General features: G+C 50.2%; 1 protein-coding gene across 2 annotated transcripts; it reads left to right on the forward strand.

The window, feature by feature from the left end:
• The first annotated feature begins 11589 nt into the window (after positions 1-11589).
• On the forward strand, positions 11590-25352 carry LOC309679976 (neuroblastoma suppressor of tumorigenicity 1). 2 transcript variants are annotated; one of them, XM_082493448.1, is made up of 4 exons: positions 11590-11745; positions 21889-22083; positions 22308-22419; positions 23947-25352. In XM_082493448.1, exons 1-4 carry the CDS (start codon positions 11723-11725, stop codon positions 24199-24201), a joined length of 585 nt encoding a protein of 194 aa, XP_082349574.1. In that variant the 5' UTR covers positions 11590-11722; the 3' UTR covers positions 24202-25352. The 2 variants fall into 2 exon arrangements, with proteins under 2 accessions (XP_082349574.1, XP_082349575.1); XM_082493449.1 differs by lacking the exon at positions 11590-11745 and adding an exon at positions 16498-16585.
• Positions 25353-26264: the final 912 nt, after the last annotated feature.

The raw sequence follows: 26264 nt of genomic DNA on the forward strand, positions 1-26264 counted from the left end.
CTCCTATGTCCTGTTTGTACAGTTGCCCTTTAAAATTGGAATTTTGTCCTCTCCAAAGAGGTAGAATCCAAAAGAGCAAATTCTGTGTGACTGATGCAGCAAAGCAGTGCTGTCTCTTGTAGCTTTGAGTCATGGAGTGGCCGAGGTTTGAAACTTCCTCAGTACAGTGGGCGAATTAAACAGATGCACATGCCATCTGGCTCTGAGCTTACCTTTTAGGTTGATTGTTTTTTCACCCCTCTTCTGTGGGATAACGTATGGGTTTCACTGTCTGGGAATGGGTCACAAATATTTAAAGCTCTTTATTACCTTGGCAAGTCACTTGTCCAAGTACTCCCTTCTACTTTACATTTATCCCAGTCCTTGTAATTACTTGTTGGCATGTTGTCCACTGCTCTTCTGACTTGAGAGGTCGTATTCGCCGCTTCTTTACTCGGCAAAATTTTCTGGCTATTGAGATGGCTCTCAAAGACCTCTTTTCTTTGACCTGTGCTCACTGCATGTTGTCCACGTAGCACAAGATGTAAATGCAGGTCTCCCGAGACAGAAAGGGAATGGTATAGATTGATATGGGGCTTTCCTTTATTGAAAGCCCATTCTGCTGCATGGTGAGTGCTGGCAGATGGAAAAGTGACAAAAGTTCCTCTCCAGAAAGGAAAACACAATGGAAAACAAGTTGCGCAATATTTGTTTTTTAAACCATGCCAAAAAAGGAAGGCGATGGATTGAGGGTCAGTCTTCTGAGTTCAGAGAGCTTGAGAAACTCCTTATCTTACTGTGCGACGGGACTGAGATTTGGTCTGGGTACTACAGCAGTCCTGCACCCCCACATCCCCCTGGCACTTGTGTGTGGATCTTGCACACTGAAGAAACATGTTGAGCTGTGCCCAGAGTCAACAGAAGCTGAAGAGCTTGCCTAGAGCAATGGACTTGTGAAATAAAATAGCTTCAATGCCAGAGAGCATTACAGGCTGTCAAAGCATGATACCATCCAGGACCATTGCTTGAGCATGTCCTTGTTTTTCCACCTCCTCCCTTGCCGGACTACATTCATCAGTCAGGTCAAAACAGCTTATTGGAAACAGGATCTCTTTCTTTCTTCCCAATTTTGAATCATTTTATCTGGCCCCAATTTTTAATTTGAACTATGTACTTTGGAGCCATAGCTCCTCTGTGGTTTGGAAAGTGTTTTTATTGAGTTCTCTGTGTGTGTGCGTGTGCTGCGATGTTAGCAGTCTGGTAAGCCAGTGGGTTCAGCTGGAGAGGAGAGCATCAACCTGGGTAAGGAACAGGAGAACCAAAAATGGTAGCAACACTCTGAATATAATGACTGTCAACATGCAGAAAAAGCTTTAGCTAGGGCTGTGTCATATGGGTTCTGTTTTTATTTGGAGTCTCTGGTAATGAGTTGTCCTGCCCTGGTATGTTCTGCTTTAGTTCAAATATGCCTTCCTAGAGTTAATTCTTACTTAGTAGGATTTACTGTGACCTGTGATCAAGTGGTTCTTCTGGCCCTGGAACTCAGAGGATACCGTTGTAGATATCGATTCACAATGTGTCCGTTATTGCTAGAGTGAGAATAATCAGAACAAATATTCTTGCTCATTACTATGAAATCCACTAGGGTGAGTGGGGAAAAACTGCACAATTTAAAAAGCGGAATTTAAAATTTTTCATTGCTCTTTAAACAGGGTAAGAACTTACTTTTTTTGGTTTTCACAGCTGCCTTGTTGTTGTGTTGAGATATGTATATGCATATATAGCTAGCGCATAATTGGCCTGTATTTATTTTGGTTTAATTAAAGTTGTATTATTCAAAACCTGTTTTTGAACCTGTCCATGTAAGCTGTGCAAAATGTCTCCTTGTGAGGACAGGTCTCCTGTTTCCCTCGATGAGAACGAGACCATACTGTTCCCAACTGAGGTTGGAATAGGAACGGTTTCCTGCTGCTTGATTTCTAATTACATAAATGGAAGGGGGAAAAGTGGAAATTCTAAGTACCAAAAGGCATGTTAAATTTAGTATAATACACTCATCTGGAAACTATCACATTTTTCCTTCTTTCTTAAGCCTGCTGAAATCATTGCTTCGTCTAACTGTAGCACGATTTGGATCAGTACCAAAAAGTGCAAACAAGATAGGCCTAAAAAAGTCAGGTGTCCCTACCCAAAACTTAATGAGACCTTTTAATGGAGAAGTTACTGTATCATCCTGATGCCATTTTAATAGGAAAATGGTGAGTAAACAGTGAGTAAAAAAACCATATCACTCTGTAGGAGAAGGAAAAAAAAAGGAGAAGCTGTTTGCTGAATAGAACTGGGTTTGAACGTTTAACTACTCCCTAAGTGCTTGACTGGCCACAAATCTGACTCTTAACAGCTTGATTAGATGTCTGCTGAGGCTTTGAGATGAATAAACAAGTCACGGAAAAGCAGAGACTGCAGGAAAAAAAAATATCAAGCTGCTTTTCTATTGTTTATCTGAGTTCTTCATGTTTGATCAAGATACCGTCATTTCTTTGTATTTCAATCATGCCTAGGAGCCTTAGCCAAGATCAGGACCTTGCTGTATGTGGTGCTGTACACACAAATAAAAACCAGTCTCTGCCCTGGAGAATTTACAAACTAAACAGATGGGATTAAGGGAGGTAGAAAGGTTTATAGTTCCCATTTTAAAGATGGGAGAAGCTGTGGCCAAGGTCAGTGATAAGTCTTGGAGGGAATGTGGCATGCAGCTGGGGCTCTAATTTGAGCCTTGAGCCATTGACTCAATCAGCCGTCCTTTCTGACTGTTTTTTCACTTGGCAGGTCATGGAGTCTCAGGGGAAGGCTGCCCACTTCATAGTCTGGGAGACTCCAGAAGGGTATGTTCTGTCACCATTTGCTATCCTCAAATTGCCCCAAATTCTTAATGGCAAATCTCTGCTAAGTTAGAAATTGTGTTTTGTTGTCCAGCAGGTGATTGCTTATAGAATCACTAATAGGTGTAAAACACTGAGACCCTCAGTATTGACTTTGGTGTAAATGTGAATCTGATAAGCAGAGAAAACATTGACATTTACTACTTTGCATCTCATGGAATAGGACACCTCTGTGTCGGGTGTAACATAAGCGTAACACCAGAAGGTGGTCACTGCCTTTGATCTGCCTTAAATACAAACTTAGGTAACAGATTGAGATAGAGGGAAGATATCAATATCATTCAAGTAGTGGAAACAGAGCAGTGATGGTGTAACTCAACTCTTCCAGGGGGTTCACATGGATGATTCTCCAAAGGAGAAGGAATTGGTTTTCCAGATGTTTTTATTGGGTTCCCTCCGAGTTTTTGGAGCAGTGCAAATAAAATCACAAAGATGCTTGTTTGCAAAGGCAAGCAGCGGGCGCATGAGTAGCCCGAAGGAGACTGTGGTTGTGGTAGTGACCTACCATGAGGTACAGCTCTCATACTTTCGCTGGAAGAGAGAGGTGGCAGAGCTGGAGAACATGTGATCAACGACCTGCTAGAAAAAACACTTTTTTCAGCAGTGTTCTGAATCAGCGAAGCATTGCTGACTCTTTTGCTCTGAGCTGGCTGGGTTTTGTTGCTTTTCCCCCCTACCACACACATCCCGACAGTAAGAAATAAACAAACTTTTTCCTCCCCTGCCTTTGTAAGTGGGACTGGTGCAAATTTTGGCACGCCAGCTCCTGTAGGCAGCTGTATGCAATGCGTACTGTCTCTTAACTGCTCTGAGAGTCCAGCCTATAGCCCACACACAGTGAAATGCTTAACTGGGATTGAAACTAAATGGGAACATAGCTTATGGAAATTCAGCTGTGGATCGCTCTTTCTCTTGTGACTTCTGGCTGTCAGCACTTAGCCGTAGAGCATTGCTAGCTATTTAGAGCTGGTTGTTCCTCGTGGTGGTGGATACCCACCTCCTGTAGCTTATAAAGATGCCGAGAAAGATGTTGATGACTAATAAATCACTCTTCATCTATAGTCTTTATTGGTAGCGCTTGTAAAGACTCCAGCCCTGGGTTAGGAGTGTATGCCCCTTCCTAGAAAAGGTCATGCCCTTATCAGTTCAAATTCAGTTCATAAATCTCCTGTTGTATGAAGAAGTGTGTTTCTTTTTAGAAGTTTTAGAGGGTATTCTTCCTCCCCCTCGGTGCTGCACTTGAAGTTGTTAGTAGTAACTAACAGCTTAACCCAAACCCATTACTAATCCCATGAGCCATGCATTCCCTGAGGATTTAGGAGTCCGGTTGTGATAGACAGACAGCACCTCAGTTTTCTCCCCTGTAAAATGGAAGTGACGATACTGTCTTCACTTGATCATGGCTTTAAGACCTGTTTCATTCCTGAGTAAAATTCAGCTCTGTACAGTCAATATAGTGTTTATTGTGGGTCTCCACATTTCACTACCCATCTGCACCAGATTGAATTGCACTCCATGGTTCACAAAATACTTTGGCTTCTACTTGTTGAAGATGCTGGAAGAACAGGGTAAAGGTGTGCTGTGGAATGGGAGTGTTTCAAACAAGGTAAAGGTGTGTTGTGGAAGGGGAGTGTTTCTGTGCTTGCTTATCCACCCTTTCATGTCTTCCAGTCACCTGGTGCTCTGTCACCAAACCCCTGCGCCTCCTCTCCAGGACAATGCGCTGTAGCGCAACGCAGTAAGGGAGACAGAGCTGAGTTATCAATGGAGTAGGGGGGAAAGAGGCTTAGGCTGAAGGTAGCTGCCGTGGGTTGTGTAATCTTTCTCTTTAGCAGCATCTTTCTAGGTTCAAAGGTTGACTGAGGCCACAGAAGAAAATCGTTTCATGTCCTAATGGCTCCATGTCTGCTTTGCAAAACAATGGCACTCTGGGGCCTGTGGATGCCGTGTGTCTCTCAGGAGACAGCACAATGCTTATATTATCTGTAATTTTCATTAATTATCTGGACGGAAATATAAAAATCGTGGCGGATGAATAATCGCTATTTGGTGGGCTGCTATGTAAACAAAAAAGAAAGTGGAGCAATGTAGATTTTGATATAGTCAAATGTGAAGTTCAACATCAAGGCGCAACAAATGCTGAACGTACCTGGAGATCACAAGGACTTGGGGACTACGAGACCCAAGGAACTGAAAGGTTTGCTGCTAATAGGGAGAGACATAATGAGAAGCAATGGCTGGAGGCCACAGTTTGACCCATGCAGATGAGCAGTGAGGCCCTAAATGACAAGCAGAGAGACTGGGATAAGCTAGTAGAGGAATGGCTGGATTTTTCAACTCTTGATGTCTTAAATGCAAGTTACTGTTCTCCACCTGGGAGTGACTGGGTGAAAGCAAATGACCTGTAACACACATGGATTCATATCAGATGATCTAACTGTTCTTGTTGGCCATAAATTCTCTTAAACTTCCAAGGCCATAAAGGTTGACTGCATTGTTCCTGGTCTCTGTCCCATGGCTTAATCTGGTATGAACTAAATGCAGGCATTTTTTAGCTCAAGGACCCTGTTTGTTAGACACTCCCTGAAGATGTCCCTGGCATGGTTCTCAGATGTGAGACAACCTATTTCTGTGCTGACCCATTACTGCTTTGTTCTTCCAGCTCCTCCCTTTTGGACTGTTTTCCTTGGTTTTGTTTGAGGGAATGGCTGATGGTGTGTGCTTTCCCCCCTCCTTTTTCCAGGAACGGGGCCCGTTTTTTGTTTAATTCTCTCTGACGACGACATGGTTTCATAGATAATCTGTCGAGACTTGGGGTATTTCATATGTCAATAAATGCATCTTTGAATGATGGATGGAAGCCTGGAGCTGGAACTGCGGGAGTGTTTGTGGGCTGGGACTGGAGGTGTACTGGAAGGACGGTATGGGAAAGTCCGCATAGTCCTGCTATCTGCACCACATCAGGCAGGACAGTGAGTTTACTGGGTTCTTTTAAGGCCTGAGAAATAACTCCCTTAAATCTTTGGAAGCATCCTATTAGGCGACATGCTTGTGGGAGGCTCTAGTTTACTATCTGCTAAGTTGTGGATTTTGTATCCATATTAGGTATAAATGGAGGTAGGCTGGCAGAGAGAGAGAAGGTCATTGTGACTCCTCAGAGCACAGGATGAGCCTGTAATTATTTAACTGAGGCTTCAATGTTAACTCTTATCATGCATTGGAGCAGCCACTGAGGCAGTCCCTGTTACCAAAATTAAAACCAGAATGATGAAAAATCGGTCCAGTGCTAGCACAGATTGCATGGCGTGTTCAGGAAAGCAGTGATAAGCTAAGACTCCTGGCCAGTTTCATTCAGTTCCTCGTCAGCTGCAATAGTATTATCTGCTGCACAAACTCAAAAATCATGATCCTGCTTCAGGGCAGGAGGAGGGTGAAGCAATGAAAGCAGATTTCGCAGGGTCCCACATTTCTATGATTTTATGAACCACACCCTCTCAAATATGATAATCATCTTACCACCTTAAGGATTATATTTGCATTTGTCTTCTGTAAGGTGGGGGGAGTGGGAGCAGAGGAGTTTAATCTGCTAGCGAATACATATATACATTCTTTTTTCTCTGTTACCTTCATTTAAAAAAAATGCTGAGGCTCTCTAGCAGTAGCAGGACTTAAGAAACCGATGTTCTGAGACTTCTGGTTTTGGGTGCTTTTCTTAAAGGCCGGAGAGTTTGTGCATGAGCCTCTTCCTATGCAACAGCAGTGCAATATTGCTCTGGGCTGAGTCACCCTGTTTCAGGCGGGCGCTGGTTTCCTTTTGGTAATGTGCAAAATGTTCCCTGCACACATGTGCGTGTTCTAAGTTTGTCCTGCTGGTTGACAGTTTGTAGGCGCTTCGGTGCCAGAACTGTCTCTAAACACATACAAGCACCTATTGTGACGAGGCCCTGAGCTTGGCTGGGGCCTTCAGGCAGTGCTGCGAGCAAAAATAATTAATATAATAAGAGGTTCTGAGTGATTGCAGCAGGGGGAAGTTGTGCAGCAGAAAATAACATGATTATCAGAGGGGATTTAGCTGGTTGTAATGGAGTTGGAGGAAATGTGTTTTTTTGAAGTAGAAAGAAAAAAAGTGTTTGAACTGGTAGGGAAGAGGGCACCTGCAAATGAAGCCCAACGGCTTCTTCCCAGCCCTCCCTGATAGAAACTGCCCCTGCAGACATGAGCTGAATAGGAGAAGGATTTTGCATGACCTGAGTTGCTGGGGAAGGGAGGGAGGGAGGGAGGGAGGGAGGGACAAAGGGGGCTGGAGTGCCTGGGAGCAGGAGCAATTGGGCAAGGTGGAAAATAAAGTGATTAAACACACTTGGACTTGCTCAGAAATGGGAGGGGTACATTTTTTTTACCGCTGCCCCAGGGCCCCAAAATGCATTGGCACGGCACTACAGAGAAACCACTAATCCCAGTCACCGAGGGGAGGGAACGGGACTTTCTCGTTCTGTCCCACTCGCCGAGCGTTTGGACCCCTGTCGAAGGAAAGGCTGATGGGATTAGAGGAAACAGCTGGCTCGAGTCTTACCCTGCGGGAGCTCGCATTCTTGGGACTCGGGAAGAGAGGAGCGCCCCGCTGCCGAGTCGCATTCCAGGTCATTTGCTGAGCCCAGATGTTTTCTAATGAGCTCTATGATAAATCCTTTTCCTTTACTACGGAGCACAGTCCCTGCCAGCCAGGTCCGTCCCTAGATCTCACTTTCTGCACATGGCCAGGCAAGTTGGACTTTGCAGTTCAAGACAGCTAGTCAAATTACCCGTGGGACTCGTGCGTTTCTGCTTTGCCTACTCAAAGGGACTGAGCACAGAGCTCAAATCTGTTACCCTAAAGCTGTGGCCTGATGGAGGTTGCTGGTCCAAATTCCTCCTGTGACTGAATATTCCCCTTCAGCCTCTCCTTACCTCTATGGATGTTACTGAGCTGAGAGCGGATTGACCTGGTGGTCTGAACCAGTGAAGTGCTGTTGTACCCATGGGCTTTGGGTGAATCTTACAAAACAGGAGTGGTATTTGTAAGGAGTAAGAGCATCCCTGCTCTTGGATGCTGGAACTGCACAGATGTGAGTTACACACTGGCAATGATGGAGGATGCGCTCCTCGCACCCTACCTGCCACTACTTTTCCCTCCCTTCACCTACCTGCAAGAGTGATAGAAATCACCCCCCAGCTTTTTCAGTGGCAAAACATTTTCCTCTGTCTCCTGGCTTGAGTACCGCTCCCTTCACCTTGAGCACGTATGCCCTTACACACAACAATCTGAGGTCCTGAGCTGTTATCTTGGAGATGTCTCAGGGCTTATTTAGGATCGAAGAAGCAGGAGTTCAACTCCAGTAGGTGACGATCTGGTGAGAGAAGGGAGCTGATAAAGAGCCATCTTTATTCCAGGGAGCCGCAATACGATTTTGTACCCATTTGCAAATGAGATGCAGAGAGTTGAAGTGAATTGACTGGTGTGAGATGGAGCAGGGTGGTCCATGCCAGACCCAGACATGTCTCCCAAGTCCCTCGTGGATCATGCCAGGGGGTTTAGCCCTTGAGAGTGCTTCTTTGGACCCTATACGGTATGTCTCTGGAATGGTGAACAAAACACAAGTCGCCGGGGGAGAGACGGAGCCTGGGCGCAGCTGTGGGGATCTGTGAAGGGCAATTCCCCCCTCGTTGCTCCCTGCAGCCCTTCGCAGACACACGCACTCTTGCTCGCTCGCTCTTTTCCCAGCTGCATGTGTTTTCTAGCATCCAGCTATGGGCAGGGAGCCTTGGAATCTGCATTAAGACACAAGTAAAAGGAATAGTTTTATTTTTAACTTACAAATACACCCTTTTAATTCTCACGCCCACAGTTCCTAGTCTTGTCCTGACAAGCGGGGAGCCCCTGGCACTGTGGGCGTTTGTCAGCAGGCCCAAAACAGCAACAGCGGGCGAGGGAGGGAAGCTCCTGGAGACCAGAGAGCAGGTTTCTGCTGTGTCTCAGTGCACGAAAGCCTTGGTGATCCAGCAGCAGGGGAAAGGGCTGAGGGGGAAGACATAGGTGGGTGTGTGGATGTTTTGGGCAAGGCTCTGTGCACCTGTGTTTTCATATGGTGTCTATCTGTGGTGGAAAACAACGGGCTGATGAAATGGGCTGTCATCGGGGGTAGAGTGGAGAGTTGTGTCGTACTACATGTCCCACCACTCGGCATGAAAACAGCAGCATGGTTTGGCAGGGGTGTTTTAGGAGCAGACAGCAAGCTTCCTGCAGCCTGCGGGGAGCGGGAGGTGGTAAATGAGGGGGCAATGTGGAGCAAGAGTCTTAAAAATGCTGCTGAAGCCAGCAACCCTGGCTAGGGGTGAGGGACCTGACTGGAGAGGACGGCTCCTTTCCTGCCTGTGTTGCCTCCTTGCTCTCCCTCCCGTCCGCTCCCAGCTGTGGAGTGGTTGTCTCTAGCCCGTGCCTGAGCCAGTGTCTGTCCAAATGACATCTGCAGGCATCAGGTCTTCACTCCTTGTTCTGGCTGTGATACCGTGTTGCCAGAGAGGCAGGGGAACAGTGTTGGCCCAGGGCTTTGACAACCTCTCGGCAGCTTCTTTCATCCTCCAGCCAGCCTGCTCTGTCACACGGCACCTCTGCCTCTTTCTTCCAACACCAGAAAACCTGAGCTCTGCTCCTCGTGCCTCCCAACCCCCAGATTTACAGATTGCCGTGTTTCCCTTTTCTGCTGTTTGGCTGTTTACAGAACTGGAACACGAATGAATAGTAGGAAGCAGTGAATGAACTGCGTGCTGGCTCACATCTCCGCATGCAGCCTGGCGCTCCACTCAGAGTCATCACAGCCCGGTGCCGAGGATTCCACAAAACCCATCAAAATACTGAATCATGGACCTGATATACTTGGGTGAATTTTGCCTTAGAATCACGGAATCATAGAATGGTTTAGGTTGGAAGGGACCTTGAAGATCATCTTGTTCCACCCCCCTGCCCTGGGCAGGGACACCTCCCCCAGCCCAGGTTGCTCCAAGCCCCGTCCAACCTGGCCTTGAACACCTCCAGGGATGGGGCAGCCACAGCTTCTCTGGGCAACCTGTGCCAGTGCCTCACCACCTTAATGCCCATGGTCTATTACTTTGTAGCTAGTTGTGTCTACATCTTATTTTTCCTCATTTATCCACAGACCTGAGAACTTGCTCCCAAGCCTCTTTCACTTGTTATATTATTCAGAATAATGTTGCCTCTCGGGCAGGACCTCGCTGCTGGTCATGCTGGCCATGGGGAGTAGGTAGAGGTTAGTCAAAAGCCCAAGTTCAGCAGTGGGTAAAAATTGGAGGTTAGAGTTTGGGCTCCCGATGGGGTATGTGGTCATGGCAAAAGGCTGCTGCTTTGTCTGTTGTTGGCCCTTTGGAGCTGCTCAGTTCAGTGCAGTTTGGGACCGCGTAGGTTGCATCTAGCAGGATAAGAAAGTGATGATGGAAGCAGGTTTTTGCCATCCTATTTACAAAATCCTATTGTCCCGGAGCTGGAAAGAACCAAGCAGCGGGAAACTGTTCCTTCGCTGGCAGCCTCCAGCCTCCTTCATCTAACACCCAGCCCCAAAGCTTGCTTTCCGAGCTTCTCCCCAGCACCGCTGCCAGGGCACTACCAACGCTGCTTTCAGCACCGCTGTTGCTTTCTTCCCGTCTCCTCTTCCTGCTTTCTCTGATCTCCATGCAAATCTTCACACAAAGAGAAGCCAGCAAAGCTCATCCAAGCCTCGCAGGTATCTTTTGATTTGGGTAATGCTGTGCCAGCGTTTAATGTGGAGGCCTCCATTAGATTAATTGCGCCTTTACAGAAACAGAGCCCTTCCGCTCTCCACCAGTTATCGTACCTGAAAGATAGCGATGAATAGGGGTTTTCGCTGGGATTGTGTTTGGCTGCTAGTGTTTTAATGGGAAAGTGAAAGAGAGAAAGAAAAAGGAAGAGACGGGAGGAAAGAGGGAAGGAAGGAAGAAAGGAAAGAAGGAGTGAAGGAAGGAAGGGAGAAAGGGAAAAGAAAGGAAAAAGGAAAAAGAAGGGAAACCCATCTTCTCTGGTATTGGAGGAGAACTTTCCCCAAGTCTTCACTGCTGCTAGGACTCTACCCCAAGCACTCTCTAGCAAGTATTATGTTTAAATAGGAACTGTTTGCATTCAGTGAGCCAAATCCAGACTTCGTTTACGTCCCTGCAGACCAAACGCTGGGAAGTTACCTTCGGACACAGCTTTGCTTTTATAGCCAAGTCGTTTTGACGGATGCTTGTTGCCAGTGGGCTCTCCCCCTTCGTTTTTAGCACTCGGCGGGTGCTTCCTCGCCCAGGCCGGGCGGTCAGCGGGGTGAGCTCCCTGCCCGGCCCGGGGGCCGCCCCGTCGGGGCTCCAGCGCTCCTCGGCCACCGGCGGCGGGGGGCGGCCGGCGGGGGCTGCTCGGGGCTCTCCGTCCCGCTCCATACACCGGCGGGGCGGGCCGGCTCCATCCCTCCCTCCCTCCCTCCTTCCCTCCTCCGTCCCTCCCTCCTTTCCCCTCCTCTCGCTTCCACCCCCCCCATCCCGCCCCGATTGTGCAATAGCGAGCGGCGGGGCCGGCGGCACCGCCCGGAGCCCGGCACCGGGAGGAGGGAGGGAGGGAAGGAGGGAGGGAGGGAAGCGGTAAGCTCCCGGTTCCCGGCTCCCGCCCGCCCCGCTCCTCCGGGGGCCGCCGCGCCGAGGATGCGGCAGCCGCCGGGCACCGCGGGGCTGTAGCCGCCCGCCGCCCCGCACCCCATGGGATGTGCCCGCCGTCGCCTGGGTGGTGAGTACCCTTGGCTTTGTGTGTGCGTGTGTGTCCGTGCGTCCCCTCCACCACTCCGCCCTGCGGACCTGCTGCTTTTTTCTCCGCCGCTGATCAGCACCAGATTTTCCGCCTCTTTTCCTCTCCCTTCCATTCTTCCCCCCCCCGCCCCCCCCCATCCCACCCCGGCTGATTGATGGCCGGGAGGATGAGAATATTGCCACGGGCAAAAATCAGTTGCAGATGAGGCGGACTTCGGGGGGGATCTGGTGTGCAATCGTTAAACTATTTCCACCACCGCTTTAGCTCAAATAAAATAAAAGAATAGGATATGGGGAGCTGTGCTCTATCGGTTGCACATCTGTGGTACAGAGTCCTTCCCATCGATTTTGGGTTTCGAACAAAAGTGCTGAGGAAAGAATGGGAACGTTCAGTATATCGATTAACTGCAGTGCTGGAGGACGTGTAGTAGTTTGGGTATCATGAAGGAAGGAAATTTTCCTGATGGCGATGCAGTAAACTTTTGTTACTCGAAAAGTTTGCACTGGATGAATTTACATCCTTCTATCCTGCAAATAGTTTTTGTGCTTACGGGAATCTTACAAAGGCTTATATCTGATATATCTCTACCTGTTTCTTGAGTCATAACATAGTTAAGTTTGTCTAAGTATTTGTGGCAATTCTTATTTGTTATATACAATAATCTCTGTGTTTTATGCACAGTGGGGATTTCTCTTTTTCTCAAAGAGATGTTCTGGGGACAGAACATGCTTTAGCCCATTTTCAGGCTGCATTAGAGTTGATCTGGACAATCCCTTATTGCCCACTAACATTTCTTTCACAAGGGCACTCGTATGAGAAACTTATGCTCCCTCCACGGTTTAACTTTTAGGTATAGGATTAACACCATCAAATTCTAAATTCAGCTAGTGCAAAGTGTTTGTGGAGTCGGGGCACCATAGCTTTGCCATACAGGGTTTTTTGGGGAAAAATCTGCACCCTATTGAAATGAGTGGGAAGGATCCTAGTGATATGGCAAGGCTCAGATTTTCCCTTGTATTTTTAGCCTAAGAACTTGATGTCCTCTTTGCAATGTCCAACCAGCCAAAAATCAGCTGTATACAATTGGCACTTTTGCTTTTCGAAGGCAGTCTCCCATCTCAAAAGAGGCAGCTCGCCTCAAATTTGCAAACCGCAGGATGGGAAATGGAATTTGCCTTCAGTATAAAAATCCCAAGTGTTTGCAAACAGCCCTGAGAAGAATCTGGGCTCTTGGCTTGACCTCTCTGCGCTGAATTCCAGCTTGGGGAGTTTGCGGTCTTGCAAAAAGGGCGAACAAGCAAAGTCTTCCCGAGTGCCCGGGCGTCTTTCCGGAGCGAGGAAAACAGTCAAGCTGGAGGGAATGTTGGGTGCCTAAGGAAGTGCAGGATAGGGCCCCAAGCCAAACTGCTTTTAAAGTAGCCTTAAAGACTTGCACATATTGGAGTAACTTTGCTCGCAGTGTGTGTTGGCATTGCCGAGGTCATCTTAAGCTGGTGCAGTCGTGGGAAACCTGCCCGAGAAGCAGAGTAAACTCCTGGGCAGTTATTTCTCCCCGAGCTGTGTGCTGTTCCCACTAAAGTGTTAGCAATACCTCTGCCGGCTCCCGTATCGTAGCTGTGGTGGCCGTTGGGCATGCAGAGCCCGGGACTTGCTTCATCCTCGGGCTTTGCTCTTTCTCTTTTATTTTTGAAGTCTGCTGGAAAACAAAACACCCTCCTCTGTAGTCACCCAGGCTCGGAGATCTCCTGCAATAAAGCAAGGACCAGAGTGCCGGCGGGTCCAGCACAGCTTAGGGCAAAGAAACTTCTCAGCCGCTCAAATCAGACTCTTAAAAACCTGAATGGCTGATAAAATTATCCTTTTGGGGGAGGACCGGGGTGGGAATGAGGGGTGGCCTGTCCTCCGCGCCTCCTGCTAGCACTTGCAGGAGCTGTGCTTGCCGTTTCCCAGACCTTTTGTTGCTTGTGCAGTGCTGTTTAGGGAGGGAGCGACATGGGGCGGTGGGGGCCAGGGCTTTCCTGGGCATAAATTAGCTTCAGTGGTGGGATCGGAGCAAACCAACACTGCTTTCTACCGGTTGTGGAGCTGGGCTGGACCGCCACCCCCATTCCAGCCAAGATTTCAATCCTTTAGAGTTGAGCTTTGGAAATGGTGTCAGGATCAGTCCCTCGCTTTGGTCACTCACAGATGTGGCTTAAACCTCCTTCTTCTCTGATAACAGAGCTCAGAGCACTTGTCCAGAGAGGGGAAAAGACCAGCATTCTGTTCACAGTTTGATTTCATTGTGGTTATTGGGCCCAATCCTGCAGTTTTAGAAGAGACTGCATAAATGTCAAGAGTGAGGACAGCCCACAGCACCTCTGGTAGCAACTGAAAATACCAACTGGGCTACAAGCTGTTACATTACCCCCAAAAGCCTCTGGCCCCGCAGTGCCACATGTTTTTATGCTTCGGTATTGGAGATATTGCAGTCAGTGCCATGGGTAAATAACACCGACGTTGGGTTTTATGTCGGCAAAACTGAGAAGCGCGGTGAAGTGTAAAGCAGAGATTAAAACAAGAGGGCAAAACAGCACTCAAGTCGACTGGATTTCTGCTGTTGTGGCCAGGATATGGCCCAAATGTGTGTAAAGGGAGGGGGAAACGGCAGGAAGGACCCTGAACCCTCCCTGAAAGATCCCTGGCTTCAGCCACAACCCCCTTTCTCTTTCCTTCTTTCCACCTCTTGCTCCAGCAGCTGGGAACCTGATCCTGCAAGCGCAACCCCGCCGCGTAGGACACGGCTGGATGTTTTATGCAAGTTTGGTAATGAATGACCGAGCAAGCCGAAAGCCAGTGTGGTTGGCGTTTGAGACAACTTCCATCTCTGACTGCACGATGGCCTTACGCGGCGTGTGTGCTAAATTAAAAAAATAATAATCCTGGTGGCCACTATGTACTAGAACTGGTTTTATCTGGTTCCAGTTATGCTTGTTTTGAGTAAGACAAGCGGTGCCAGATTCTGATCTCATTTGCACCAGTGGAGTCATTCGGAGGAGCCGGTCCCAGTTTACCTCACTCTAAGTGAAAGCAGAACTGGGCCTGCTGGGAGAAAGCGCTCCCCGGGGAAACCGCTGGTGCCTGTGTGCAAATCAAATGCGGGTAAAAGTGAACGACTCTTGGGACCCTTCCCAGAGGCGGTGTGGATTTTACCACCAGCCCCATGAAAGCTGTTTTCACTGAAAAAGGAGGGAGAGGCTGTAGCTCCAGTTGCAAGGGGAAACGGTGTGACCATGTGCTCCGGAGCGAGCCGGGTGCTTTGGGGAGATGCCGACAAGCGAGCGGTAGTGGTCAGGCTCCCCATTAGTGAAGCTGTGGAGGAGGAAAAAACAGAGCCCCTTTCCACGCTGGGTGGGAAACGGCTGCTCGCAGGGGTCAGAGACAGCTTTAGAGAGAGCAGTCCAGCTGGAGGGCAGCATGCGTTGTTATTGCATGGGATTTTCAAAGGGTTTGGGATCCCTGGTCCAGGTTTGGACACCCGTGGTCCTCCTGCGTGGCCAAAGGTCCAGCCGCTACCCCCAGCCCCAGCCGGGCTGACAGTGCTGCCCGTGCCGGTTGGCTGCTCTACAGTGGCAAGTGTGTGGGACGGCTGTGTGGGAAACACCAGCTCCAGGGGAAACACGGGAGGGAGTCGAGCCTTGTTCAGGTCCAGACATGCGAGCAAGGCCTCTGGCTGAAATGCTGCTAACAGCTGTGTTTGAAAGTGCCTATTTTTCATATTATCTGCACTGCACTGGGATACGACCTACCACTGGGGACTGTTCTAGCCAAAGCATGTTGCAGACTAGTCCTTCCTTGTGCAGGGTCTCAGATGGAGCCTGCACGCTCTCCCTTTTCCCAGTTTGCCGAGGCACCCCAGTTCTGCTGCTCCCCAAAACTGCTGGCTGCTGGAGGCCAGTACCAGGCTTGTTTTCCAGGTCCCCAGCACGGCTGACCCTTGCTCCCATCCCACTTGCTTCGCTGCTCTTAGGGGCTGCAGAGCCCCACATTTTGAGCAGGTGCTTTAAGAAGGGAGGGAATGGAGAGTGGTATGGGACCGGGATATATTCCTGTGCTTTAGGTTGATGCATTTTCCTGGCCGTGATTGTTCTTAATGCTGAAGAAATTGAGCAATTGAAATAAATTACCAGAAACTGTTTATATGACTCTTGCCTCCTCCACAGGCCATTAGTGTGCCCCTTTTCCAGCACAGCTCCTTTAGGACCCCATTCTAAGCCTATCTAAGTCCATAGGTAGCTTTCCAATGGCTTTTTTGTAGGTAAAGGAGCTTGGATTTTTTTTCCAGCTGCATAAAATGAGTTTCTTGAGTGCTCAGTGCATGGTTTAGAAGCCAGATTTAAACTCCCAATGTACCAAAGTCTTTTGAAATTCTGGCCAAAGTGGGGAGGGGAGAGGGCTTTAAAAATTCTGCACTGCTTTTCACTATTTCTGCTTTATTTCTGCGAATCGCCCAACCATGCTTGAGTGGAAATTAATACGTTACAGAAAGGGAAGCTCTAACATGTCCTGCTTTCGAAAGGAGCAGAGACAGCCAGATCCACAGTGAGAAATGACATGGCTTTTGCTCCATTATCAAAAAGTTTTTAGGATTGATTCTTGTGCGTGTTAAATATCAAACGTCTTCCAACGGTAGTTTCCTTTTTATTCTTTTTGCAATTTCTTCCCAGATTTTGCAGCTCAGCAAAGCCAGACTGAAGCTCTCAGCTCAGAAGAGACTTCTGTGTTCAGTTAAGCACTCATCTGTCTTGCTGCCCTGAAGAATTACCTCTAGACATTTTCAGTGCGTAGTTCTCTTCCCTCTCCTCTGGCGATACTGTTGTGACATTGATCAGATTAATTTGGGCTACTGCAGGCACAACAGTAGAGTCCTCTAAAGAATGTTGCACTTCAGATTTTTTGCAACCAAATTGAAAAATGTTAAGCTACCAAAGGTTTAGCTAAATGCAAATTTCAAAAAAGGGGGGAGTATTGAATAGGGGAAAGTATTGAATAAAATAAGTTGTTTTGATTTTTTTTTTCAGTACACAGCAACTTTTCAGGTTTTCCCAGTTTAGATTTAAACTCTTCCTACTGACGCTGTCCCATAAGAGTTTTTATCCCATGTAAGCAAGTATTATTTGAGTTGAGATTCCGAAGAGGAGATTCCCTGTAGTGTTCAGAAGTTTAGACAAAATCCTGTGTCTAAGGAGACCCATGCTCTGGATCTTTCAGGGACAGGTACATGTTTCTTTCCAGTTGCCACCAAATCAGACACTTACTGTCTTTGATTCCTTTTCAGTGCCTAAATAACCAACTGCCTTTTAGTGTTTACAGCTACTTGCAAGAGAGATGGCTCCTGGCCGCTTCCATGCACAGGAGTGATCCCACCCAACTTGCAGAGCTTTCTCCTCTGCAGGCAGCGACCCCCCCTTGCCCTGCAGCACAGTGTCCTTGTGTGACTCCCCCACCGCACGGCGATGTCCCGGCCTGACTCCTGCCTGCCCTGCAGCATGGCGTTTCCCGCAAACACCTTCCCATCGAGGAACGTATGCCTCATCGTGTGGGGCAAGGGCTGTTGGCAGCCATTCCTCCCCTCCTGCCCCAGGCAGCCTCTTCCCTCGAAGGAAGTCTGGCACTCCAAAGACCTCCCTGTGCTTTTCCCACTCTCTCTGCACCTGTCAGCTCACTCGGCGTACGACACTCCCCTGTCTCTGGTCTTACAAGAAGGGAAACTGAGGCACAGAGCAGTGCACTCAGCAGCACGTCTTTGGGGCTTCCTTTTCTCCTGTGCAGCAGCTTTTCTCAGCAAAATGGCACAAATAACTGGTTGAACACAAAGGCAGGACCCGGTACTGCTGTGATTTGTGTCTAATGCCAACTTGGGGTTGCTCTTGGCGGCTTGGTGTGGTGTAGGTTGGGATCTGGGCTGGGTAGGAAGCTGGATCTGTCGGGAAGGACAGCCGTGTGTCTGGGGAGGCAGGAGAGGAAGGTGGAGGTCTCAGCTCTGATCCAGACCAGGAGCTGAAACCTTCTCCTTGTCCATCTCACTGAGATCTCACGCATCTCACACTGATTCAGGCACTGAGGTTAGGCCATTTCCCAGCTTCATACCTCATTTTCCTTAGCTACAGCACGGAGCCGACGCTATTCCTGTGTGGTATTTGCAGGCTTTGAGCAATGTTTGTAAAGCTTAGGGATTTCTTGTCTCTCAGAACCTGGGATGCTGTGTGTGTGGCCATGAGCACAATATACCCGTGTCTGTGTTTTTATGTGTTTGGCAAAATTGCAAGGTCCTGGATAAGAAAAATACCTATAAATATAAACTACTCATGAAATGTTCCCCACGTCCACCTGCAGACTTGTCTTGTATTATGGTGTAAACTTCCCACTGGAAAAAGAGGGTAAAACTGATTAGATCTTTCTTATTTTCCTCCAGAAGTGTTTGGTTTCCAAATGGCTGGGAACAGCTGTGGGTTGGATGGTGGGAACGTGGCCTCCGAGGTAATTCCCGTGATTGTCCTCCAGCCGATGTAACCATGTAGATTTTCCCAGCTGCTTCCAGGCGTTGGCGGGGACTGTCCTGCTTGTGGGACTCCTGAGAGTCCCTGGGACTGCCGGGATGGGAGGAAGGAGCTCTTCTAGGTGACATGAAACATCTGAGCGTGCTGCCACCAGCTCATGGGAGTCTCAGCCCTCGGCAGGGCTCCTACCGGGCTCTCCCGGCCTCGAAGGGATGCTGAGCTGGTACAGCTGAGACCCATCAGCCTTGGACATTTTGCCCCTCAGCTCCTTGGCCATGGGGACAGGCTGGAAAAGGACTCCGGGGCCGCTCACCACAAGGCTGCAGCTGTGCGTGTGCTGAGAAGTTGTTTGTCTCCGGAGTCTGGGATGTGCCAGGCTCAAGGGCTGAGTCATTTGATTTCTCAAATGCGTGCTGAAGGGGTGGCGGAGGAAGCTGCCATGCGGTTCCCTGCAGAGGGAGAGGGGGGAGACCCTCACGGGCTGATGGGTCTGCCGGAACTGAGCTGAACTTTCTGCTTGAAAAGCTTTGACTAGCAGAAAAAAAAAATTCCCCTGGTGCAAAGAAGAGAAAGAAGCCCCTGTGTGCGGGGAAGTGCTTGCTCCCGCCAGCAGGCCGGGGCCGGGGTCAGCGCTGGGGAGCACACACTTGTTTCTTTAGGGGCTGCAACGTGTAATTTAGCTTGTCACGGAGGAATGTGCTCAATGCCTTTATTTAATCGGGAGTTTGCAAACCTGCTCGGGTGCCTTGTCTTCCTTTTTTCCCTTCCCTTCCCAGCCGGGGGGGAGAAGGAACACGGTGCTTTTGTCTCCGACCCTGTGGCTGCTGTCAGATGAATGGTTTTAGTGGCAGCTCTGTTCGCATGACTGGTTTGAACTATGCCAGTGAACACGCCGCAGTTGCGAGCAGGCTGTTTCCAGGCCCAGCTCCCTCCCAAACTCAGCTGCATCAGATGTTTTCCTAGGCACTGGCATAAACCTTGTTACTTACTAGAAATGTGGACCTGTGGGTTCCAGGGCATTTTTGGGAGAAGGAAAACGCCATGTGGATGTGGCCTGTTCAAGGTTTAAAATGAGTAAGGGATAGCAGTGCTCAGCACCGGAGTGCCTGAAGGAATGGGGTAAAGTTGCAGTGACTCCAGCTCTGTAGAGATACCCGTCTCTCCCTGCTCGCTGACTGCCCCTCTGCAAACCAGACCAGCGGCTGTGCTGCTAGGGGCCCCGGTTACGAAGACATCCCTGCTCAGGAAAGGAGAGGGCTTAAGCATATGTTTAAGTGCTTTCCTGAATCCAGGCCAGGTCCTGTGCTTTAGCAAAGCACAACCTCACTCATCTTCCTCTCAGTATCGGAGGGAGACAGGAGCCCAGATGCTCGGGGATGATTCTTCATGCCTCTGGCGATGGGTCTGCTCTGACCTGTGCTGCAGAGACACCTCTCTGTTGAACACCTCCCTCTAGGAAGAAAAAAAAGGTCCCAGGGAAGCAGGGCTGTCAGCGCAGACAGAAATGTTTGCCTCTTTGCCGCTGGGTAGAGATGCATAGAAACCTGGGAAAAAAACAGCCACCACCTTTCTTTGGAAAGAAGGAAATTGCTCTCTAATCAGGCATGTGGAAGTGAACTTGTGTGCTGACTCCAGAGGAATTTCGGTTGTTCCCCGGGGGGTTGTGATTGCTGTTTGGGTCACATCCCAGCTCTGATCTCGGACTTGCCTTTGGGAGCGGGATTCCTCAGCACAGAGCCGCTGGCATTTGAGGAATGAGGGATGCTCTTTCAGAAAGCCAAGCAAATCAAGTGTGTGTGTGTGCAGCTTAGCTGTGTTCTTCGCAGAAATTGCAGAATTCCCCCACTGAAATGGAAAAAAAAAAAATCAGGGAGCAGAAGTAAACCCTAAGAGTTGTCTTCAGGACAAATGTATTTAACCACACTGCTCTCATTAATGACAGTGCAAGTTCAGGGGCTAAAACCCTCTGCTTATCCCAAACCAAGACCTGCAAACCCTGCTTTGTGCAGATATTCTCCCCGGGGACCTGTGGGATTCACATGAACAAGTGCTGGGAGGATTAGGAAGGCCGTAAAGGTGTTGCTGCATTATACCATTATGGTTTGTCTATGACCAGGAAATAAGAAAATTTAGCAGAGGCCCCACCTGATTCCTCCAGAGATTCTGAGGCCAGGGAATGAGGATGCCCTTTTCTGGCTTCCGTGGGATGGAGGGTTGGGAAGCATCTCTCTCTTGGCTCTCTCTTGATTTAGATCCAAGAGGTTGGGCTCAGTGAAGGGGTAACAGGTCAACCCCCACTGTCTCAGAATGACCTTAAAATATCTGAGCTGGAGTTGTGAGAGGTGCTTAGTTGGCCCTCTCAATCATTTAGGTAAATGTGGTGGTCCTCCAGTTGAGGATGTGTTGGTGAAGACTGTGCAGATAGACTGAGTGACTGGGGGGAACGCCTGGCTGGGAGTCCCCAGCACAGACAGTCACCCTTGACACCGGCGTCTGATAAACAAGGCATTTTTCCTCTCCTTCCCCAGCAAGCGTTAGAGGGCTGGGCCCAGGAGCCACGGCAATCAACAGGAGTCTTTCCAGTGTGGGCTTTGGATCTTCGTCTGGATAAATAAATAGAAGGAAATAACAAATAACATGGTTCTAACAAATATTTTAGAAAGTATAAATGTCTGCCTTAGACTATGACTCCATCCAAACCCCACAAAGGAAAAAATTTCCCTATTTCTATGATGCTTTTCCATCTGCCTTTCCCCAGTGATTGGGAGTGTTAGTGCAGGCACCTTGGCTCCGGAATACAGCTGGCCTCCACGGAAACCCTGCGTGGGATTTCTCTGGGGGTGGTAAGTAACCTTCTCGGCCTACCACCTTTGTGAGCGAGGTTTATGCTTGATATTAAAAAGACCCCCCTCATCTGCAGACCAAGTTTCCATCCTCAGAGTAACTGTTTGCTGGAGTGGCTCTATAAAAATAAATGCCGAATTGGTCTTTTCTGTGGGTTTCTAGCCTCTGGATGGAGGTTTCCAAGTCTCCCTGCTTGCTGCTGCCTTGCAGCGACACCTGCTGTGCAATTCTAGGAGGAGAGTGGGTTTCCTTCCCGGGAAAGTGATCCCTTTTCTCTGGGAAAGCTTGCGGCGAGGCCAGCTTTGGCTTTTAAGGTGGGAGAAAAGGAAGCGGGGAAGCGTGCTCCTTCCTCAAATAAAAACATTTCTGCAGTCCGCAACTTCTCCAACCTGGCTCGACCCGTGGTGGTGATGCTTTTGTTTTGCAAACTTCTTCCAGCCCAGCTTTGGGTGGGAAACGATGAAAAGCCTGCTGTTGCTCCTGGCACAAAGCTCAGGAGAAGTAATGCAGGTGTCTGCCTGCCCCAGAGTTTGTTTTGAACAGGGAAGAGGCAGTGCAGCATGTCCCGCTCCCTGTGCGGTGTTTTGGGGAGCCTCCCTGGCCGTGGAGGGAGGTGTGAGTACCAACATGCCAGGAGGACATACCTGTGCTTGTTGCAACCAAGAACTGCCATGGAGCTGGAGAAATGGGCCAGCTTGCCTGTTTTCTTCCCTGCTAACGCTTTGCTCTCTGTCTCCAGTTGTAGGATTTTGGCAGAGCTGGCCATGATGTTATGGTTTGTGGTTGGTGCTCTCTTCCCAGCGCTGCTCCTGGCCGCACCGCCCCCCATAAACAAGCTCGCCCTCTTCCCAGACAAGAGTGCGTGGTGCGAGGCAAAGAACATCACCCAGATTGTGGGGCACAGTGGCTGCGAGTCCAAGTCCATCCAGAACAGGTACGGATCCACCCTCAGTGTGGAGCTGGATGCAGCTGATTTCCATTTACAGATGGCACCAGAGTGGCTTTGGGGACTGTCACTTGCACAAGAAGCCAGGCACAATGTCCTCCCTCTGCCCGGCTGCCTTCTGTCTGTCTCAGTGGAAGGTCAAATCTCCTTCTGTTTTTGTTGGGAAGAGCAGGGAGCTCCCCTGAGCTCTCATCCCTCTGTTGTCTTTGCAGGGCCTGTCTGGGACAGTGTTTCAGCTACAGCGTCCCCAACACCTTCCCTCAGTCCACAGAGTCCCTGGTTCACTGCGACTCCTGCATGCCAGCCCAGTCCATGTGGGAAATTGTGAGTATCCCTGCCTGCTCCACGGTTCTTCCTGCGGGGTCTCACTCAGGGGCTCTCAGCTCTGCTCTGCCACCACTTTAGGGCAAATCCTTCTCCTTCCCTGCGGTTTTCCCACTTGTAGTTTCCTTCCAGGGTCTCTCAGGTGACTGTACTCTGCCGAGATGCCTGGGTGGAAGGGGCTGCTGGAAGCAACGTGACTGCTGTGATGAATGATGCATTTATCACTCTGTTTGCAGAAGCATCCCCCGTCAGTCCCTGCATTATTCATCCCTGTGCTCATCCCGCGTGCCTGTTTTCTCCACCACTCCCTTTGTCACCTCCTCCCACTTGGGAGTTCTTGCCTTCTTCGATGTCCAGAAGTGCTTCCCACAGCCCATCTGCCGCTCACCCTCAGACCTCACAGTTTCATGCCACCATTGATCCTGGCAGAGCCATAAATCCTGCCTCCGAGGCAAGCCTGGGCACCCCGGGAGATGGGTTCAGCTCTGTGCTTTGCTTTCAGCTCAGATGTTTGGGCAGATGGTTTAGCCCAAACTATCTGAGATGCTCAGCAACATGTCTTGTCAGTGGCCTTTGCAGTTACCACCAATATTTCTGTGCCAGTAGTGCCTGGGAGCAGTGTCCCGCTTGAGTCCGTGCATTTTCCCCGGCGTCTCTGCAGCTTGTGAACTTGTGAGACATTCCCAGAGCGCTCTTGCCTTGCAGACTGACTGTGGAGGTGTGTCTGTACAGGCAGCAAGCCATCACTTCTGGCTTAAAATACCCCAACCCTGCAGGGCACGGGGCAGGACAGACTGCCTGCAGCAGGCTGGCCGTCCGGGCATTGAATCTGCATGCTCACTGTTTCCTCATCCTTCAAGGGACCTGGGAGTCCTGGGGGACAACAGGATGCCCATGAGGCAGCAATGTGCCCTGGTGGCCAAGAAGGCCAATGGCGTCCTGGGGTGCATCAAGAAGAGTGTGGCCAGCAGGTGGAGGGAGGTCGTCCTCCCCCTCTGCTCTGCCGTGGTGAGGCCACTTCTGGAGTATTGTGTCCAGTTCTGAGCTCCCTGGGTCAAGAAGGACAGGGAACTGCTGGAGAGGGTCCAGCAAAGGGCTGCGGAGATGATGAGGGGACTGGAGCATCTTTCTGATGAGGAAAGGCTGAGGGACTTGGGGCTTTTTAGTCTGGAGAAGACTGAGGGGGGATCTTCTCAATGCTTGTAAATACCCAAAGGGAGGGTGCCAGGAGGATGGGACCAGTCTGTGTTCAGTGGTGCCCAGTGACAGGACAAGAGGGAACAGGCACAGACTTGACCATAGGAAGTTCCATCTCAACCTGAGGAGGGACTTCTCTCCTTTGAGGGTGGCAGAGCACTGGCACAGCTGCCCAGAGAGGTGGGGGAGTCTCCCACTCTGGAGCCATTCCAAACCCGCCTGGACACCGTCCTATGCCACTGCTGTAGGTGACCCTGCTCTGGCAGGGGGTGGGACTGGGGGAGCTCCAGAGGGCCCTTCCAACCCTGACTGTTCTGTGATTCTACCCAGGTGACACTGGACTGTCCAGGCAACGACGAGATCCCCAGGGTTGACAAGCTGGTGGAGAAGATACTTCACTGTAGCTGCCAGGCTTGTGGGAAGGAGCCGAGCCATGAGGGAGCCCTGTTCAACGTCTACCTGAACGCAGAGGAGAACATGCCCGCTGAAGGTCCTAGCCCCCATCACTATGCCCACCACCAACAGGAGGTAGAAGAACCTCCTGCCTCCAGCCACCACCATCACGAGGAGGAGGGCGACGAGTGACCTGGCCCTTGTGGACTGTCCTTGCAGCCGGTGGCGCGGGCAGGGGGTGTGTGCAAAGGGAGAGGGCCGGGGTTTGGGGAGGGAGGGGGGTGGTGGAGTCTTTCCTGTCTAATAGCTACTACCCTCACGCTTTGCTCTCCACGACACCCCCAGGGCTGGATGAACATTTTGAGGCACAAACAGAGCTGAGGGGTGGATGTGGGGCTGGAGCTGCAGGGCGAGAGAGGAGGGCTCGGGGTTTTCTGATGCAAAACTACTTGCACATAATAGTAATAATATATTGAGAGGAGCGGGAACCTGGACGAGGGGGTTTTGGCTGAGAGCAAGAGCTGAGCTGGGCTCCCCAGGGGCTGTCTGCAGGCTCCTGAACCTGCTGTGGAGCCCTTGCTGAGTCCTTCTGGGTTTTTTCTCTTGTAAACGGCTCGTACCTGGGGTGGAGGAAGAAGGGATGCAGCCTCTCCACAGTCCCAGAGGAGATGCACATCTTTCCTGGGGCGTGCAGGACTAGGAGCATCCCTGCTTCCTCCTATCTGCCCTGCCTGCCTAAGGATGCGTGGGCTCAGCGTGGACGCACTGTTCCTCCTGGCACCCACTGGATCTTATTTCAACCCCAACCCCCTGGTATTTGGTAGCTCTTGGGGAGTGTTTTGCCCCAGGATGTGCCTCTGGGGCTGTGTGTGTGAGGTTGCTGGGACCCGTGGTGGTGAGACCCCTTACCTTGCTGGTCCTCGGGGCCACCACGGAGCTCCCTGGGGATGAGGGAGCTGGGGCTTCACATTTCGTGGCCCTCAGGGGAAGGCCAACAGCAGGCTTACGCTGGGGTGGTGTGGGTGGGAGCCAGCCCCTCTCCTCCCTCTCCCTGCTGCACTTTAATGGTGGTGGAGGGAGAAGGGGGACGAGTGCGGGGATGCCCAGGTACCTTCGCAGGGGACTGCTCATGCAGGTCTGGGGAGTCTCAGGGTGGGGGGACGGCTTTGGGCCCCTCCTGCTACCCTTTTCTCTCTGTTGTATAAAGCTGATTTCTTTGGCGCTGTCCTGACAAGAGCTTCCAGAGCTTGTAATCGATGCCTCCCCCTCCTTTTTACAAGTTTGGTTGGTTTGTTGTTTTATTTTTTTTTTTTTTTTCTTAAATAAATTAGTTCTGACTTCCATTTCTCAGTGCTCCAATGCCTGTCTGGTTTTTGGCAGTAGGCTCCTCAGTCCTGACGAGGGAGAGGCCGTTTACACCAGGACACCAGGCGGGACAGCAGCGCAGGAGGGTACAGGGCATGGGAGAGCGATGGTTCCCTTTAGCTTTCTGCTGCGTTCAATTTTGGGAGGAGGAGGGAGAGCTACTAAAAGGAAAACCAACCCCAAATACTCAGCATATGGGCTGCATGTGGACATGGGGAGCCTGCTCATCAGCTGTGGCCCAGGCGTGGTGGCAGTCAAGGGCCTATTGTCACTGCAGCCTGGAGGTTTAAGGGCTGTAGGGTCCCACTTGTGTGGGAAGTGCGTGGGGTCTCTGTGGGATCACACAACCTTTATCAGCTCTGTTGCCACTAGGTGACACTCTTGATCCAGCAGGTTTCGTGGCATCCAGATGTGGCATCCTCTGGAGTGGAGAAAGGTGAACTTGGACACCGACATGGACATCCCTTCATGGGTGAGGAGGGGACCCAGGTGCCTTGGTGGAAAACCAGTGGGCTCTTTCCAAGGGTGTTTGGATCAAGCGTTCCCTGGGCAGGGCAGAGGGTGCCCTTGCAAACCGTGGGTCCCACTGATGCTGGTGTGGTCATGCCCTCAGAAACGGATCAGATGATACTCCCTTGTCTGAGCCCGAACCTGGGGGAGGTCCCATCTGCTCCTGGAGGGGCAGGAGGCTGTGCCGTGCAGCCAGCTCTTTGAGTCCTGGGCTCTGGGGACTCCGTGCTAGTTTGGAGAGCAGCTCTCCGGGTCGTGAAGTGGGAGAAGGTCTGCGTTAAGGCAGCAATTGCCATAACGAAGGGGATGGGCTGAAAAGTAAGGACCCTGGCAGGGGTGGAGGTGTTCTGTGCGTTAAGATAATATTTTTAGGGTGTGAA

The sequence above is a fragment of the Vanellus vanellus genome (genome assembly GCF_965231255.1).
Source record: "Vanellus vanellus genome assembly, chromosome: 20".
NCBI classification, from domain to species: Eukaryota; Metazoa; Chordata; class Aves; order Charadriiformes; family Charadriidae; genus Vanellus; species Vanellus vanellus.

Coding starts and splice junctions, on each gene's coding strand:
- LOC309679976 (XM_082493448.1), top strand. CDS start 11,723: ATGTGCCCGCCGTCGCCTGGGTG. Junction 11,746..21,888: donor TGCCCGCCGTCGCCTGGGTG/GTGAGTACCCTT, acceptor CTCTGTCTCCAG/TTGTAGGATTTTGGCAGAGC. Junction 22,420..23,946: donor CCCAGTCCATGTGGGAAATT/GTGAGTATCCCT, acceptor GATTCTACCCAG/GTGACACTGGACTGTCCAGG.